This window comes from Mycteria americana, chromosome 1 (assembly GCF_035582795.1).
Source record: "Mycteria americana isolate JAX WOST 10 ecotype Jacksonville Zoo and Gardens chromosome 1, USCA_MyAme_1.0, whole genome shotgun sequence".
NCBI classification, from domain to species: Eukaryota; Metazoa; Chordata; class Aves; order Ciconiiformes; family Ciconiidae; genus Mycteria; species Mycteria americana.
In genome coordinates, this window is record NC_134365.1 from 174,202,443 (window position 1) to 174,220,575 (window position 18,133).

The following is an 18,133-nucleotide window of genomic DNA, read 5'->3' on the forward strand; positions in this document are numbered from 1 at the left end:
TAACTCATTGCTCTTGAAACCTCCCTCAGTAATTTTCACATTCATAGTTCAAAGAAGCACAACCCTCTAAGAACAACCAAATTAAGTGACTCAGCCTTTGAGAACTGCAACATTCACCCTTTAGCTGTCTACATCCCCCAAAGGAAAAAAACTTCATACAAGTTAAATGTAGAAATCAAAGTTAGAAGCAAGTAAAAAACCACTCCAACATGAAACATTTAACACAGTACTTGAAATTTTTCATTCACTGAAATAATGTATTACATTAGACACTATTAGTAAGAACTATTGGTGTTCTGGGCTATGTTCCTCCTACAGCTGTTGCTGTAACTGGATAGATAACATTTCTAGTAAGCAGCAGCTTCTCTTAAAAAGTGCAAATTTCCTGAGTAAAATGGTAGTTCCTAAGAAGCCATTCACAAATTTCAGTGACCCTTTTGTACCTGGTAGTTACAGAGAGGTCCATGCAAGACCAGGAGCAAGTGTTCATGAACGCATCACATCCATCCAAGAGATTTTTAAAAATATGCTGGGAGGGAACATGTCTTTTTCCACCCTAAACTGCACCTCGTGAAAGGGTAGGAAAGCTGCCCAGCATCACAAGATTTGTGACAAAATATAAAGTTGAAAACACGGATTTCTTCGTTAATGTAAACCTCAGTGTCGCAAGACTTGAAAAGGCTGCATATGCCACGCAGATTGTATAATCAAAAACAGGGCTGCAGATTGCATTCCTATTGGGAAGGCTGGGAAAGAGCCAGAGGCATTTCCCATTGGGCCAGCTAGGCTAACAACTGCTGGCCAAGTGCCTTCGCGGCCAGCCAGCTGAGACCTCCTTTCCTCTGTCCAAGTGGAGGAGAGTTTGCTATTCCAGTTGTCTCCAGGAAGAAAAGAAAACCTAAGGCCCATTTTCACAGATTACATAGGTACACAAAGTGTCTGGTCATCGGGGGAGGAAGGGGGTGAGGACTGCACTCAGACATGCTCCCATTATTTTGCCAGAAACACCTGCTGCATCAGCTGTTGCAAACTCAGAGTTAAAGGTCCAAGCACTCCTCCTCTCCTTGTTTCTCTTGCTTCCTTCACAGGGAAACTCTGCTTAATACGCAGCAATCTCAGCTTGAACCCGTGATGTATCCAGAGCACGCTGTTGTAGCAGGCACTCACCATCCTTATGAAGGAAGAGTCAGGCAGAGACCCGAGCCAAGCCGTATGTAACCTGCCGAGTCCAACACATCATGTCAGCTTGCAGTCAGAATTCAGAAACATTTAAGTCTCCTGAATGCAGACACTTAAAAATTTTTGATCACAGGATTATGCTGTCAGTGTTTCATGCATTTAACATATGCCCATGCTATAATGAACACCAGCAGAACTGGAGTAAGTGTTGTGAGTTTCCAAAAAAAAAAAAAAAAAAAAAACCCAAACAAAAAAACCCCCACTCAAACTAAACAAAACCCCAAAACTTTGACTCAGGGAAAAAATAGCAGCACTTGAGAGTCCAAAGTAGAGTAACACTACAACTGACTGCCGATAATTATTTACAATAGAAATTCCTGGTTTTGCTTAACCACAGTGTCAGACTATCCTCAAAGTAACAGAGTTTAAGTGGGATCTGATTTCAGGTAGAAATAGTAGCATTTGGCTTAATTTAATCTGCAGAAATGACTTCCATTGTTCTGTGTATATGGAGAAGTGAACTGATAGGGCTGTCTTCAGAAGTTCCTTATTCTGAGAGGTACAGAGGTAAATTTGATCCGTCAAAACCAACTCATCATCCTTTAAGACTAAAATCCATATGAAGACTTTCTATGAAAGTTGCAAGAGACATTGTCAAATTAATTAATTAGAAGTCAGTTAGAGACACAAAGAAAAGCAGACCAGCTAAGCAATGGTCCCACAGGTGCTCATGCTACCAGTTACACAATGATTAGCACTGGCTTTATTCCAGTAACGCTTCCACCAATAAGACCTGCAAACTTCGCTCAAACACCCAGTCACTACTAATGGAAAAAATACACCTAAGACTTCAGACTCCAGGAGTGAGCTCTCATCAGCTACGTACAGCAGCAGCAGAAACGGACTGACCAGCAATGCTACTGCAATTATATTAATAATGACAAGACTCAATTAATGAACACATGCAAGTGAAGCTTGCTTTATAGTTATTTTACTAATAAACAATTTATAGCAGCAGCAGCCTGTTCCATTTGGGCATTTGGAAGTCATGGGACTACACCAACCTAGAAGATTAAGAAGGATGGGCATCTGTGCAGCCACGTATAATGAAGAATCAATGAACAACTTCTCATATTACACTAAGGATACCCTCACAAACTCAGTGTTTCTTTGACCACAAGAAAAATTAAGAGTGAAGACTACAAGAACAGATGTAAAAACATGGGGATAACTGTAACCATCCCTCAATATAAAAGAACCAAAACATTTTAAACGTTTTTTAATATATACCTCTCTGGTTTTGCACCAAAAAAAAATCTGAACAATAGCTGGAGAACTAATGCTGTCTGCAATACTTTTAAGCCTCACTGCGTGGAAGTTTCCTTCTATAGAAAATATACCATAGACAAAAATCCAGGAAAGCTGACTTTTATTTCATTTGGGAAGGGTGGAAAAAAAAAACCAATTACATATCAGAAAAATGTTTAAAGTTGATCATGGAGACACTTCAGGAGCTAAAGGAAAACATACCTAAAACAAATTCTGCCACTGTTTTAATGCCATTTACATATGCAATACTTACAACAGGTGGATGGCACAGTCACATATTTTAAGCATTTTCAGTTGTCTGAAAGTCATAGATTTTAAAAAGTTGGCTTACCTGTAAAATATAGACATATGAAAATACAAAGCATCATTGCAGTTAAGGAAAAAACCCTTAGAAATTGCAAGGTGGGTTATTTATTAACTGCAGCCAACATGCAGTAGGGCAGCCTTCTGCCTGTCTTTGCAGGGTGCATAATAAGTGCACAGAGAAAGGAGAAGGGGCATGGAAGTGGAAAGGATATGCTAAGTAGAGAAGATACAGATGGTAAAAGTATCCTTGGATGTATAAAGGAAAAAGATAAGCATTGTGGGATGGTGGAAAAGAACAGCATACATAGGACAAACAATACACTGGACTCCACTGCTTCTGGGTAGCTGTGCACATATGCTAATCACATTTTAGCATGATTAGAAATTATTTTTTTTCTTATTGAGAGATATCTATTTCCATACCAGAGGTTATGCACCATCTCTTCAAAAGTCCAGGAAGCAATAATAATTCCACGAGATGAGCGTTCTGTTCAAGTGAACAATGCAAGCAACCACACAGGAGGGACTAATGCAGAGTATTATGGGAAAACATCCTCAAAGACTGGAAAAAAGATTAAAAGCTTTCTGATGTTAGGATAGCACTTTAATAAAACCACTTTTCGTGTCCTGTTGTCATCGTTCAAAGGGATGGAAGCGGACCCAGAAAGAGTAGGGCATTGAAACCAGGTTAAAAGGTGTTGCAGGATGAGGACAGTGTCCACACTCTAGGTGAGACAGCAAAGTGAAAGCTTGGAGACAACCTCCTCTCCGTAAGAGGACTGGAAGTGAGTGATGGATCATTTCTGAAATGCGTTAATAGAGTCACAGGCTACTTGAATCATATTCAAGATGTCCATCTTCCTGTGCTGTCCACATCAATAAAAGTAGATGACAAAACTAAAGAAATTACATTCATGCCAGTTGCTCAAATAAAATGGAATTTTCTCTCCCCACCTCCCCTCCCCCAGCTGGTTTTGCCCCAAACTTCAAAGCCTTATTTGCATTCATACAAAATCTGTTTACAGTCAACTTCACTGCAATACTGGAGCTCCCCCCCCCGCAAGACACAAAGCAAAGCTGGCCAGGTGTCTCTAAACCACAGAGCCAGCTGCTCCTAACCAAGCTCACAGGAAATAGCAAGGAAAATATGCAGCATTTGACACATCTGGAATAGATTGCAGAGTCTTTGAAAACAGTGTCCCAGTTCCCTTCCTCCTGCTGATGAGATTTCAGGCTACCAAACTGCTGCATCAACTATAGAGGATTAGATAACATGTGTACATTTTTAACCCTACATATTCCTTCTGTCCAAATGAGAATTTTTCCAAGCTAGTCCAGAAAAAAAAACACAACAAAACCAAGTATCTGTACGAAGCTTTCTGTAAAATGCAGTGGAGCAAACGGAAATAACTCAATCAGAAGACTGCTACTTAATTTGGGAAAATTAATATAGTTGGAAAATAGTACTAATTGATATTGGTAAACATACAAAATGAATCATATTGCACGCTTTGCACAGTTATATTAACTCATTAAAAGAAATGTCCTTACAGTTTGTTGCCATAAAACATGAGATGGGGAGTAGAGAGGATTGGTTAGTACCTATTTTGCCAAGTAATTTGTCTGTAATTCCATGTTGACACAAATGTTGCAGTGTGCATTTTTCAATGTGAAATACAAAAAACCCAAAAAGCGTAAGCCTCAATTAGCAAAACAAAGCAATGTTTTATTATCCGCTTCTTTTTCATATGGACAATGAATGCAAAAGAACACAAACTAACAGATAAGTTTAGAAGGAAATCCCAATCGGATATTGAACATAATACTTAATTTTATTCTTTCCATAAAAAGCTGGGAAGTGGAGGTGCCCCTAAAGTTTTAGTCGCTTTCAGTATCTCTGAAAGCTTAAGAAAAAGAATAATGTAACCAGTTTACATATGTGTGTTTTAAACATTCATTATAGATACAAAACTGAATACAGCACTAGCTTAAAACAACATAAACCTCACTGTTTTTAAGGTTAGTAATAAAAAGGCAGAATTCTAATATAAAAAGAAAAATTGGAGGAAAGTATTTGTATTTCTTTTTCCTCAAAGGTGCAACCAACAACCAATGTATTTTTGCAACTGAGATTCCAGTTGTACAAAGGACTGAGAGATGTATTCTCCTACTTAAGGAGAAGCATAAATTTCACAAATTTTAAAGGAAACCACACATGCATGAACAGTAGACAGTACCCTTTTAAAGAGATGATATTTATAAGAAAGTAATGGTATACCTTAAATGAATACTGATGAATACTGGGAGAAGTGCAACACACATTGTCTACTTTCAGAGCTTTAAAAGTAAGATTTTTTTTTTTTCCTTCACAGATTATTTCCAAAATTACCTTCCATTTAAATTAGTTTATTCTTAGGAAATGGCAAAGTACTTATTCTAAACAAGTGTTGTAAGATAGCTATATGAATTGTTTTTTAGAAGCCCTCAGGGTGGATGTTGTATTTATACTGAACTCAAGACTTCTTAAACAGAGCCAGTGTTATAACCCAGGGAATACATTTGCAATACTCTGTTTCAGGAACAAAGGTGCACCTACGAGGATCCAACTGCATAACCAAGGCCTAAAGATGTAAGGCTGTCCATCCCTGCTAACATGACAAACTCTCTCTTTTAATGGGATCAGGCATATGAATAACGACTTTGAGGCTCAAGCCCAAACCAGTTAATAATAATTCATGTGAGGAAAGTTAGGATGAAACAAACAATTCAATGCCTTTACCTCCAAAATTACATCTAAGAGTAACTATACCCTTAATAGCCAATTAACAAAATTTAGAGAATATGCTGTTACAAAATATATTTTGACATATTTCCTAAGAAGCAATTCAAACAGTCATTTATGCAGAGTTATTTACAGGGGACTCAAAGCAGAGTATCAGTTTTAAGCAAACCAGTACATTGGTTTGAATTTGATAAAATATTGTTGAATACAAGTTTGTGACAACAAGGAACTTTGGGGTTTAGTAAACTTAAAAATGTTCTACACAATCATTAGATGAATCTAAAGTATATAAAAATTGTCTGAACTGGTTAATCTGAATCATTTAATGCATTTCATTGTACTTAAAGTTCAGATCAACAAGCCAGTGGTACATACACGCTGTGAAACAAGTTACCACTTAAATCTTTCAGATACAACAAGCACAGATTAACCGAGTCTGACTGCACCTAATCTATACTAACAGATGATTTGTTCTTACTTCAATACTATGTTTTTAATAAGCACATATACAAATGTGCTAAAACAAAAGGCAGCAATTATAAATATTTACTAGAATGACCAGAACTGGTATTTGAGCATAAACCATCCTGTCATTCGTTTTTGAAGCCATATCTTCACTAATTTGTCTTCTGGTTTTAGTAGTCTTCTATCCTATTAACTCAGAGGGTTACAGATCATCTGGAAGTTTCACACTGGTATAGGAAAGGAATGTCTGTTCGATGCAGTCTGGAGATAAAGAAAGAGTTGTACTTCAGTTCATCGCAGTGACTCACTAGAAGTAGCGTTGCTAACTGATGTTAAACCTAGAAGCAGCAAAGCAGCAGCCTTTCCCCCCCCCCATCTCAGGATGGGAGAAATAAGCAAAAACTTACTGCTTATTTTGTTATCATTTCAAAAGAACACCTGATAATATTTTGTAACTGTAGAGGTAATATTTGTTATTTATTAAAACTAATAGTCACTGTACAGGAAATTACCTGTCTATGCAAGAACAAGGACATTTAAGTGTGATAGCAATTAATTTGAACTTCTTGTTTCAATACTTAAGATGCCTCAAAACAAAAAAAATTTATGTGTCCAGCTCTCTAAATACTCCACATACCTTATCAACCCATACATCTCAGTGATGCTTACACGTAAAGGAAAAATTCAAAGCCACCAAACTCGGATGGGACAACTCATTAACTTCAGTTAATGCTGAATTAAATAGCGTTTTGTGCCAAAGCAGAATTTTAACTGCAGGAGAGCAAAGAATCCCAGACCACATTATCCTACACTCTCGTTATTCTCTTCAAGCTACAGTTTTCAAATACCAATTAGTCCTAACAATTATTTTTGAAGTAGTATTTTTAAACTTTATTGTACTGAAAGCTAACAGGAATTTTCAGTCTCATATTTCGGTATTCTGAAGAGGTTACCACATTACTAAGAAAAGGAGTGATATTTAACTATTGGAAGGAAATGTTGCCATGTAGATGCCCATTTAGGTTGGTTACTAAAAGGCAATATACACCTTAGTTATTTAACTTGAACTTACCACATAATTTTGACAAAATGGCACATTAAAATGAAATATTATGTTGCAGTTATGTTAACAGATTTCTTTCATGATCGAGAACTATATAGTATAGCATAGATATTTATCATTAGGTATTTTTAAATGTATATCACTGTCTTACATAAAAGGAACCATTTTTTTCTAGGCAAATACTGTCTCAGGTTTTTTTCAGGCTTCAGTAATGTGTTGCTGGTTACTTCACATTGATCCTGTGACCAATCTTGGAGAAAAGTTACGCAAACCTGCTTTATTACAGCAAACATAGCTTCTCAGTTAAGTCAAACTACAGTATTTAAGCATTTTCAGTAAACTGCAGATTCATGAAAATGCTACAGTACTTATTTCTTGGCTTAAATTTATCTCGTCATGCAGTTTAAGGAAAAAAAGTTGAACACAAATGGAGACCCCTGGTTTAAGTTACATAGTGAAGTCCAATAGATCCACCTAACGGATAAAAAGTATTAAAAAAAAAAAAAAAAAAGAGTGGGTATGTGCCAGACTGATTAGTCAGATACCTGAAGGATATATAAAGCACATTGTTGCATACACAATAATCATACTTGTACATGACTGTCTTAATCCAGTCATGTAGAGAGACAATAATCATCTATTGTTTGCATGTTCAGACCCATGTCAATCAGATTTAATATGCAAGCAGATTAGTGCTTCCTAACTTGCTGACAACAAGTTGACTACCAAAGCCAGTTTTCCAACACAAAAGGACAGTATCCTGACAGGCAGCAGATACTGTTTCTTGCTTAGGAAAAACAACAGGTTCCTTTTTGTTTTTGTTACTAACCATTAGTTCCAGGAAGAACTGGAAGCAACAAGGATGCATTATTTATTTTCAAATTTCATAACTTCAAGAGACTTCAGATATTCCCAAGTCCATGTAGAATACATACAACATTCATGACAGATGTTCAAAAACCAGGTGACTTCTGTTTTGTGACAGAAGTTTGATTATTTTTTTTTAATAGAAGTATTTCATTCTTCTCAGTTTTCCTGGGAGAGATAATCTTATCACTAAAAATTGCTTACCTTCAGTACAAGAAAAAAAATCTTGTTCTGTGAGCAGCTGCCATGCTTTCAGACATATTTCTGACTTTAAGATAATTAACAAAGCCTCGAAAGAACAGGAGGAGTCCTGAAAGCGTAGAAAATGCACAAAATGAAGTATATCAACATAAGCACATGCTATCCCACATTATTCTTATTAAAATAATTTTTTAAAATCTGGACTACACTAAGTAAAGTGAGGTCTTTATGCATCATTCACAAATTCAACAAGCAAGTCTTCTGCTTTTATCTTGTGATATTAGGATACAGCCTTATGAAAGGCTTTTCAGAAATTTTACACTCATTCTGGGTTCAACTATCATCTGCTAAAAAAACTGCATGAAAGAACTTAAAAACAAGAAAAAAAAAAAAAGAATACATGCTGAACATTCTTTTCAAGTAGAATTCTTAAAACAAGTTACTAGTGTTAGAAGACTACCCAAACCACAAAATGTACCTTTAGAAGTGTAGAAGATAAACGTATTGCAAGTCAAAAAGAGGGAAATAACAACAAAAAAAAAAAGAAAAAAGAGAAAAGAGAAAGACAGTACAGATTGCTCTAGCAACAAGCCAATAATAAATTATAGTATTATAGTAGATCATGGCTTGAGATTTAACCATCCAGGAAAATGCACCTGTCCAAGAGGAGGAAGAACAACAGTCAATTCAAAGAAAAATTCTCAACATGTATTATAATTACATTTTTTTTGTCAACTCCGCATTGCAAATTATTTTTAAATATTTAAATTTAACTGCATTTGAAAGAATATTTCAGCTCTGATAAGAGGAACAAGAGATGCAGAATAGTCACACAGAAATTACAGTTGTAACAATGGAAATCACTAACATTATGTTGTCAACATCATTTTATCAATTCAGAGATTCACTGGACATCTGAACAAACCAACCCAGAAAAACACATTGTTCCATAGCGGACACAGCTCTTTGGTCCATTTTCCTCCACTAAGTAAACTTCAACAGATTAACCCATTCATCAGTTGGATCAGGGAGAATCCAAAACAGATAAAACAATCTGCCCCAAAAGTTGGGGGGAGGGTCAAAATCTGAATTCCACATCCAGCAGAGAGAAACACAAGCCTCAAGAGCAATTCTCCTCATTTAATGAGCACAAGGTACCTTGAAGATATACACTTATCTGTATATATACACATATACATTAAGATTCCAAAGGTTCACATAAAAATCTAAACCAAAGCTTAATAAGCTTAGCAAAGGATTTCATCCTTTTCATCCTCTTACATCCTAATAAACAATCTCTGTGGTTACATTGACATTTTGCTATGTGATGCACTTTTTCTTGCTGCTCTCCAGGTTGAGACTGATTTTTTTTTTTCCTATGCTCATTTCTTCTCTAAATGCTTTTTACTTGTAAGTTTTTATTTACTTTCTTTTCACTTTTTTAAAACCAAAGCCTCATTAGGACACACACAAAAAAAACCCCAAACACAGAAAATGCTCTGCTAACCACTGGAACTTTGACCTAAGCCAGACACATTTCTGTGATTAAGGTGAATTCTGCACAGAGAAGAAAGCACTAAGATCTGGATCAAAAGTCTACTACAAAAGCTGCTACCCAGACATTACCAGAGATAGTCCCACGTTCAACTGAAAAGCAGCTGAAACAGCAAAAGGTGGGCAGACAGCTCTTAAGGTGCCTGAAAGCATACCTTCTGCATTACACATGTTGGAAAACCAGTCCAAGTTCAACCCATATTTTATATTTCTCTGTTTAGGGAAGGAAAAAAAACAAAACAACACTTTCCATTGTGTTTTTCAAAAAGAAACATTGGCTAACATTTAAATTTAAAAATTAGAATTGTCTCTCTCTCCAATTTGTTCACTATACATGACAGCTCCTTGGAAGTAGACCGCTTCACTTTTCCATGAAGCATGAGCAGATTTTTCCAGACATTGAAAGAAGGGAAGGGAGCAGAAACAGATAGGTGAACAGAAGAGAGGAAAAGATGGCAATAGGTGGGCTCAAGTATGTCAAAGGACTACGCAAAACAAAGAATCTAACTCTGAAGTGAATCCAATTTTGAAGTGAATGAGAATCCAACTCATTCACTTCTGAAGAGACGCGGGACATGCTACTTCGTGTGCTCTAATGGGAAAGTTATCTGAAACAATGAAATACAGATCTGGTTGGCAGAGCTCCCATGACTTGATAATACTCCTCCATGTCCTGCTAAGTAGCTCTGTTGGGTTAAATCCTTCTATGGTGTTCTAGCAATCTCAGTATATCCACTTTATCAGTTTAAAAACACTGTTGGCGTATTTCATGCAAAACATTCATAAGACAAGGGAACGTTGACTGCTGGATGCACACTGCATGCCCCACGGTGCCTTTTATTCCAAGGTATATTATAAACTTTGTGAGTTAAAGAAAAAAAAACAACCAAACTTCAAATAGTTAAGGCTGAAGATAAGGCTTTCCTAAATCTAAGTGAGCTAACTTCTGAACAAGTGCTGCAAAAGACTAGGAAAAAGAGGAACTACAAATGCACAGCTTTTTCCATAGAAACTGGGGGGGGGGGGGGGGGGGGGGAATGTTAGGGGAAGAACACACTATTTTCATCCAGGTAAAAACAGTGTCAAACCCCAATTTCAGGCACCACAAGAGTTTGTTTTAAACATTCCTCTGGAGATGTTTGTACCTGTAAAGAGTCATTTCACTTGCTCCTTAAATGCAATCACCTCAAACAGAATATGAAAAGAGTTCAAGGGACTGGTGCTGTGATGTGTTAAACATTTGCAGTTTCTATATATCTCAAGCAACCACGTGCACAACACTAGAGCAAGCTGAGTATTAAGAAGTCTGATTTATGTCCTCGAACTTTACTAAAAGGAAGATAGAGAAAGTTTTAGGTAACACAGTTTAAGATTTCTGGCATTTTTCATGAGATAAATAGCGAGTCACACACAGTCAGAATCTCAGGTTTTGTTTTTTTTTGTTGTTGTGGGGTTTTTTGGGTTTTGGTGTTTTGGTTTTTTTTTTTTGAAATTTACTTAACATTTCATTCTAACATTTGCTGTTAGCCATTTGAGTCAATTGACTCAAAGGGAAGAGTGCCACCTACTGAACCAGCAAGAGTTTACTATGCTTCCAGAGCTAGAAAATAAAATGGATAGTAGTATTCACTTCTGTAAGAGAAAATCATTCCAGATTCCATATTCAAATTACAAAATCCACAGCAGGAAAAAAGGTATACTGGTTGGAGTTCGGTATATCCTAATTAAAAACAGACAGAAGAGCAGAATTTGATGCGTACAAGACTTTGAACATGGGCAGGCAGACCTCTTGAGAGAAAGCTGACATCATGGGAGCACTGTGATCAGAAAGCATGAAGCCATTCTCTTCTCCAACTGAGAAACTACTGATGCAGTATGCATTTCAAAGGACTACAAAAGGACATTTCGTGACCTATGTACAAGACAGCAGACTTCACCTTCCTAGGATCAGTCACATTTCTTAAAATTTAATACTTGACATACAGGTTTATACATATATATTCGATATCCCTCACTTTTCAGTATGTTCTCTACATAAAGCCAAAATTTCATTACACAGTTCTGCATCCCTAGATCAGTAAAAGCAGCTTAAAAAAGCACAAATTACAAGTCTCAGGTATGTACATAATTACATACGTAGAACAAAATTTTTTGAGCTGAAGGTTATTTGAATAGTCCACAGTTCACACAATAACAGCACTATGGTAACCAATAACCTCGTGAATACCATGGAAATAAAAACAACATACAAAACTATCAGCAGCTAAAGAAAAACACCCAGCTAAACATGTTACAGAACTCTTACTTACAATGACATGATTCATCTTTAAGTACTTCCACATCAAACCAGAAATGTTTTCAACTGCCACTTACCAAGTACAAGAAATATCCACCAAAGCCAGTACTGTCCATTGAAATATCCAGTAAAGTAATCTGAAAACTGAAATTCATACAATGAGGCTTAGCTGCAGTAAGACAGATGACTAAAAGACATTTAATGCACTATGCAAATACCGAAAGCACAGAGGAAAAAGCAAATTTAAATAAAAATAATATATTCAACTAAAATGCAAAACTGGTATTTGTGCAGCAGTTTAATATACAAATAACACTTCCAGTGTCAGTTGGTCTGTGGCAAAGTTATTTTAAAACCTCTAAGACAAATATATATATATGTGTGTGTGTGTAAAAAAACCCCAAACTTGTATTATTTGCCAGAATCATCTGACATTTTCTATTATGAATCACCACTTGCCGATTTTCCTTTTTTCCCCCCAATGCCTGCCATCCCAAACACATTACAGCAGCCTGCTGCTTTAGATATTAACACCAAATGCCACATTAGTTTAATCTTATCAGACAGGGATGTTCTGCTGACCCCTCAAAAGAAGAGCTTTTGACCTTCTGTATACCCCCTACTGTTAATCGCTGCCAAGAATACCAGCCCCATAAAGACCCCCAACTCATTAAAGTCTTTTCATTTTCAAACCAGCATTCAGTTCCCAGCAGTGAGCTGAACGCAACTAAATGAACCTTGAAGTGGCATTTCAACTGTTCCTGTTAGTGACCATGGTAGACAGTTTTGTCCTCCCTGTGATGTGGGAGGCAGCTGGAGGGCAGGGTGCGATGGTATTGGAGACAGGTATCTGTGCCTTTACCAGACTCCAGACTGCATGCTTCACTGATAAAAAGGCTAATCAGATGTCTCCAAAACTCACATAAGAAGTAAGAATGGGGAGATGTGTGAAAAGTTGCCAGGAGGAATAAAATAACCTGTTTAGTAGCTCTGCACACTTTTCATACACTTCCCATCCTACTATCGTTCAGTATGTTTACTGCATCCTGCCACAGTGCTTCCAATTTGCCATTTCTAGGATACTGTAGTATCAGCCAAGCAAAAACGTAATTCAGGCACGTAATTCAGTTAAAAAAAAAAAAAAAAAGAGAGAGAGAGAGAGAAGGGAAGATACTGGGCCACATACGCAAGCAGATAAAAATTCAAGACATTTAAAGAACTCTAGATATAGCAGTTGTTTTTTTCTTCAAGTAACTGTACACTGAGATCCACGTTTTCTTCAGAATAAAGCCAGATCACATGAATTCTTTAAAGGTTTAATCCTGTACTGTATTTCTACGGGCAATCCAAGAAAAAAAAAAAAAATCAAGAAACAGAATTCCTAAGTTGAATGAAAGAATTGGTACTTACATTATCCCTATATAAATACTAGCATTTCTATGATTCAGCAGAGTAAGCATTTCATATTTTGACACTTCATTAAAATATCAAATGAGTTCCCAGGAAGCTGACAACATTATTAATCCCATCTCACTTGAAAATATTTTCAATTCTATAAACATATATACCAATACACTTTTTTAAAGTTATAATTTCATTTAATTGGAAAGAAGATTTACTAAAGCCAGCAATCAAATACTGGTCTACGTGCATTACTCTCACACTTTCTTTAGGCAGAAGCAGCCACGGCTGCAGAATTTCCCCAACAGCAAAACTGCTTTTGTTCTCCCCCCCGCCCCAGTAAAAACTGATACAGAGAGAGCATACGTGAACTCAGACTGTTTAGACACTATAGTTTTGTACTACTGACCCTGAGTGAGAAAGGGCAGCACAAGCCTTCGGAGGAGCTTGAAACAAAGGAACAGAACAATTTTGTGCAACACGCATGCTTGTGTGTCACCATTAAAACAAAATTGTCGACGTACACCTTATGAGCTTTCTGCTATTGTCTCTAGAAAGGGAGACAACAGAGAAAGATGATAATCTTCACTATGAAAAAACCAAGACCTCAGGGGTGGGGAATTGGTCAGCTCTAATATTTTAGAATTAGTAACAGATTATATAAAAGAATTTAAATATAATCTAGAACACAGCAATTCCTCAAGGAAGTTTAGCGTATATTAATTTTGTGTTTGTTAGGAGCACATTTTCAAGCAGACAGGAATAATAAAACTGACACAACGAGCAAGTTCTGCCCTCTGTTTAGTATGCCTCAAGGGAAGCTGAAAATATCCCCAATGAATGCATAGCTGAAAAATTCATGTCTCCTCGCTCCCTTAAGATAAATTCCATCCCATACCCTGAATTCCAACTAAAAACACCAGAATCACATCTGGTCTAGTAGCATTCCCCTGCCCTGAGGAAGCAAAAAACAAAACAAACCACACACACAAAAAACCCCCACAACAACCCGCCCCCCCCTTCTCCCCCCAAAACAAAACAAAATCAGCTCTAAGAAGGATTCAGGACATGTCCAGGAAGGACCATGTGATCTGTTCTCTCCAATCCTTGTACTATCATACTAAGACCAAATCAAGTTAAGTTACTAGCACACACACAGGGAAAAAAAAAGAAAAAAATTCAGAGTTGGCAGGGCATAAAAGATGACTAAGTTATCCAAGATCTCCTTCTTCATTAGATAGGATGAGATGTTAAATATTGTGTCTCACAGACGTGTAGAATTCAAGTTCAGAAAGAATCATTACGTTTCATCTAGCATCCACTTCATCAGCTAAGTAACTTCCATTTGGCTAACATACCTTTCTGAAAAGTATCTAGTCTTGCAGTGAAAATATCAAGAAATTGAGCATCTAAGATGGTAAAAATGTGACAACTTCAGACTCAATTTTGACTTGATTCAGTATGTATCTTACAAGGAATAAAAGAATCAGATACAAGGAAGAAATGTTTTCTGATCCTCTCCCCAATAGGCTGAGCCATTTATAAGTCTTTCATATAGGACACTATAATCCCAGTGACATTTTAGGTACTTGCTTCACTTCTTCTGTATGCTTTTAAATGTTTGTGCAAAGAATGAGTCATTCTGCATTTATTTTAGTGGAAGGATGAACGTAAAATGCTATGTCAGATAAAAATAGTTTAAGCTTCATCATTAGTAAGCACATATGAATATATAGCAAGTAAATTCTCTACTAAAGTGGAAGTTTGAGAAAATTCTAGGCACTCTGTTAAGCACTGGAGTTTAATATACTGATTTTTAATTCCATTATTATATAACCTTCAATAAATTATTATGGTTTGGTTCTACAAACAGAGCCCGTACAGTGTGAATCAGGAAACATACCCGTACAATGAGAATCCATTTGATCAGGGACAGACCAAATCCACAGATTGCACCATACCTTCCAGCTATGGTATTTGTTATACAGAAGGATAAACAAAATCCAATCCAGTTGAAAATAAATGCCACTATAAAATAAAAGAAACAGTAGCTTCTGTTAATCTGTATAGCTAAGCAAACAGACTTAACATTAATTTAACTTTTAAACTAATAAGGACATGCTTACACAGCCAGTAATTCCCTTCCGGTAATTCAGGCTTTCAGAGATTGACTTTGAACCCAGACATTCCCCATAGTATAGTCACTTAATAACAAAGCAAATGGTAAACAGGCTGGAACCTACTACTTTAAACAAGAGAAAACTCCAGCATAAAAGAAAGTATTACATTGCTACAGAAATCTAACCAGATGACACTAGACATGAAGGGTAAATGCAAACAAAGGACTATAACATACAAGACTTGGATTAAAATAAAGAAAAACAAACCCTTGCTACACTTCTATAACCAAAAATATAGTTATATGCACACATACGTGCATGTATCAAGGCTGCATATTCAGCTTTTTCCAGTTTGGATCGAACAGAATAAAAGTATCCGCTCTTGCTCTGTAAACATAGTATAGAAATGAAGATAGGTTGAGAAGCTGATGTTTCATTGGTTACTGTCTTCTCTTTTAGATCTATATTCAAGCATAAGACATAAGAAGCCTTGGAAGTTTTACATAGAAGCTTAAGAAATCAAGAAACAAAAGGGACAATAGGGCATAACTACGACTGTTACTTCAATTAACAGTTTTACACAACTCCCAGTAGTTTTACAATTTAAAGTTTCATATCTGCATATGTACTTGGCAATCAACATCATCATCTGTATTGACTTCAGTTTGCGTGCATTAGGTCAAAGTGTGGGAATTCCCAGTTAGGTGATGTCCCACCTTTGGGAGTAAGTGAGGGCAACTAATGAGAAAACCATCAAACAGAAAGGCTGGGGGAGCTGGCAGAAGATGACAATTCAGGAGTTCTGGAGAGGACAAGACAGTGGAAAATTGAAAACATTTGGGAAGCCCACAATACACACAAAAACCACTGAAGAGGCAAGCAGGAATGGAAGGCGGGCAGAGGGGAACAAAACCCCTGCACACAAATCCGTAATGTTTTAAATCCCCAAACTCAAGGAAAAAAGCAAAACCCGCATAAAATTCAGACATTAAATCACCACAGAAAAAAAAGCCTGTCTTTTCAGTAAAAGTTTGAACACTTACAGCAAAACATTAGGAACAGAAAATTGGTCAATAGTTTTCTTAAATAAAAGTCAGTTTCGGAGGATTATCTATAAACAACCGTTTTTTTGTAATTTAAAACCTTGTTAAAACTCCTCCAACAATCCACATGAGGATGCAATGATTTGCCCACAAATGCAAAATTAGTCTGTAAAACTACAGTGTAAAGAAATTGAAGTTGCAAGAGAAGTTTTGGAAGACTTTACATCAACACAGTCATTCTGTACAAGTGAGAAAACACCTTGCCTCGGACAGAGCCATAGGTAACAGATGTTGGCAATGAGAAAGCTTACTTTTATGCTGATCACTAATTAAAAAAAACAAAACAAAAAACAAAACCACCCCACAACAACAAACGACTTAGAATAAATGCTGATCCAAATTGGTATACGCAGAGAAGAAAAAAGAGAGAGCATAAGAACAACATTGTGACCCTAACATTTACCTATCTTTCCAAAACATAAGAAAAGCATTTACATTTGAGAAAATTTGGATACATTGTTTTGAAAACAGGATTTCCCTATTTTAAGCAAGCTCTCCAAATCCACCATACTTTTAAGAGTAACAGATTTCAGAAGGTAGTTCTTTGAGGCCTCTGTTCCTGTCTCAGCATAACAGCTTACTGCTCTCTCTCTTTCTCTCCACTACTCAAGCTACAAAGGGTGACTTCGATTGTGGCTCCAAAGACAGGCATGCAAAAAAGGACAAGATAGACATGTTTCTAATGGACTACGCAGCCCAGAGGGATTCCTAGAATACTTAAAATTTTAATAGGTATATATTAAAAAATAAGGATTTTTATAACACCTGAACTAATTTATACATGCATTATAAAAATTAGGGGGGAAAAAAAATTAGTTCTTATAATCAAAGTTGAACACAGGGACAATTTTACCCTCCTTTCAATTTGACCTAAACGAATATTCAAAATAGAATCCACAGTCACTGGATAAGTATTAGATGGATATTTAACACTAAGTTGTTTGCCCAGCTCCTGAAAGCAAAGGCATCAGCATGTTCCAATGTCGTTCACAATAGTTTTTTCCTTTAACCGGTGTGCTATTCCATCAATTTATATAAACAGACAATGGAAGTGGGAAAGAAAAGGCATAAACTATACAAAAGTTTAAACTATGCAAGTTCACATACCTCAATAAAACTGGACTATATACAGAAGAAAAATCTCACTATTTAAGTTTCCATCTGTAGCCACCCACTAGAAAAATTCTGCAGTGAGGACCTAATCAAAATTCCCTGTCTTCAGCAATATGAGGAACGTATTACTTCCACCTCTGTAAAACCTAGGCAACGGATTAGGGAAATTTTCCAACCATTTTGCCTTTTCCAAGGCAATCCTTGGTGTTGCATCAGTTTAACAGATGGGACAAAAATAATGCCTACATATTTTCAATCTTTCCCATAGCTTTTCTCTCACCTCCCCTGTGTCCTATTGCTACTCAAAAAATCATCTTCACTCATTCTGGTTGCAAAATCCCGTCTTTCCTTTCA

At 36.5% G+C, this 18,133-nt stretch overlaps 1 protein-coding gene across 2 annotated transcripts in view; it reads right to left on the reverse strand.

Annotated features, from left to right (window-relative positions):
- Window positions 1–4,514: 4,514 nt before the first annotated feature.
- The window catches only part of NDFIP2 (Nedd4 family interacting protein 2), a 48,511-nt gene continuing 34,892 nt past the window's right edge, over window positions 4,515–18,133 (reverse strand). For both annotated transcript variants that reach the window (XM_075526989.1, XM_075526981.1), the window contains 4 exons: window positions 15,347–15,471; window positions 12,120–12,186; window positions 8,196–8,301; window positions 4,515–6,322 (listed from right to left, as the gene is read on the reverse strand). In XM_075526989.1, the coding sequence (XP_075383104.1) occupies window positions 8,198–8,301; window positions 12,120–12,186; window positions 15,347–15,471 (296 nt within the window). In that variant the 3' untranslated portion in view covers window positions 4,515–6,322; window positions 8,196–8,197. The remainder of the gene's footprint in view (window positions 6,323–8,195; window positions 8,302–12,119; window positions 12,187–15,346; window positions 15,472–18,133) is intronic.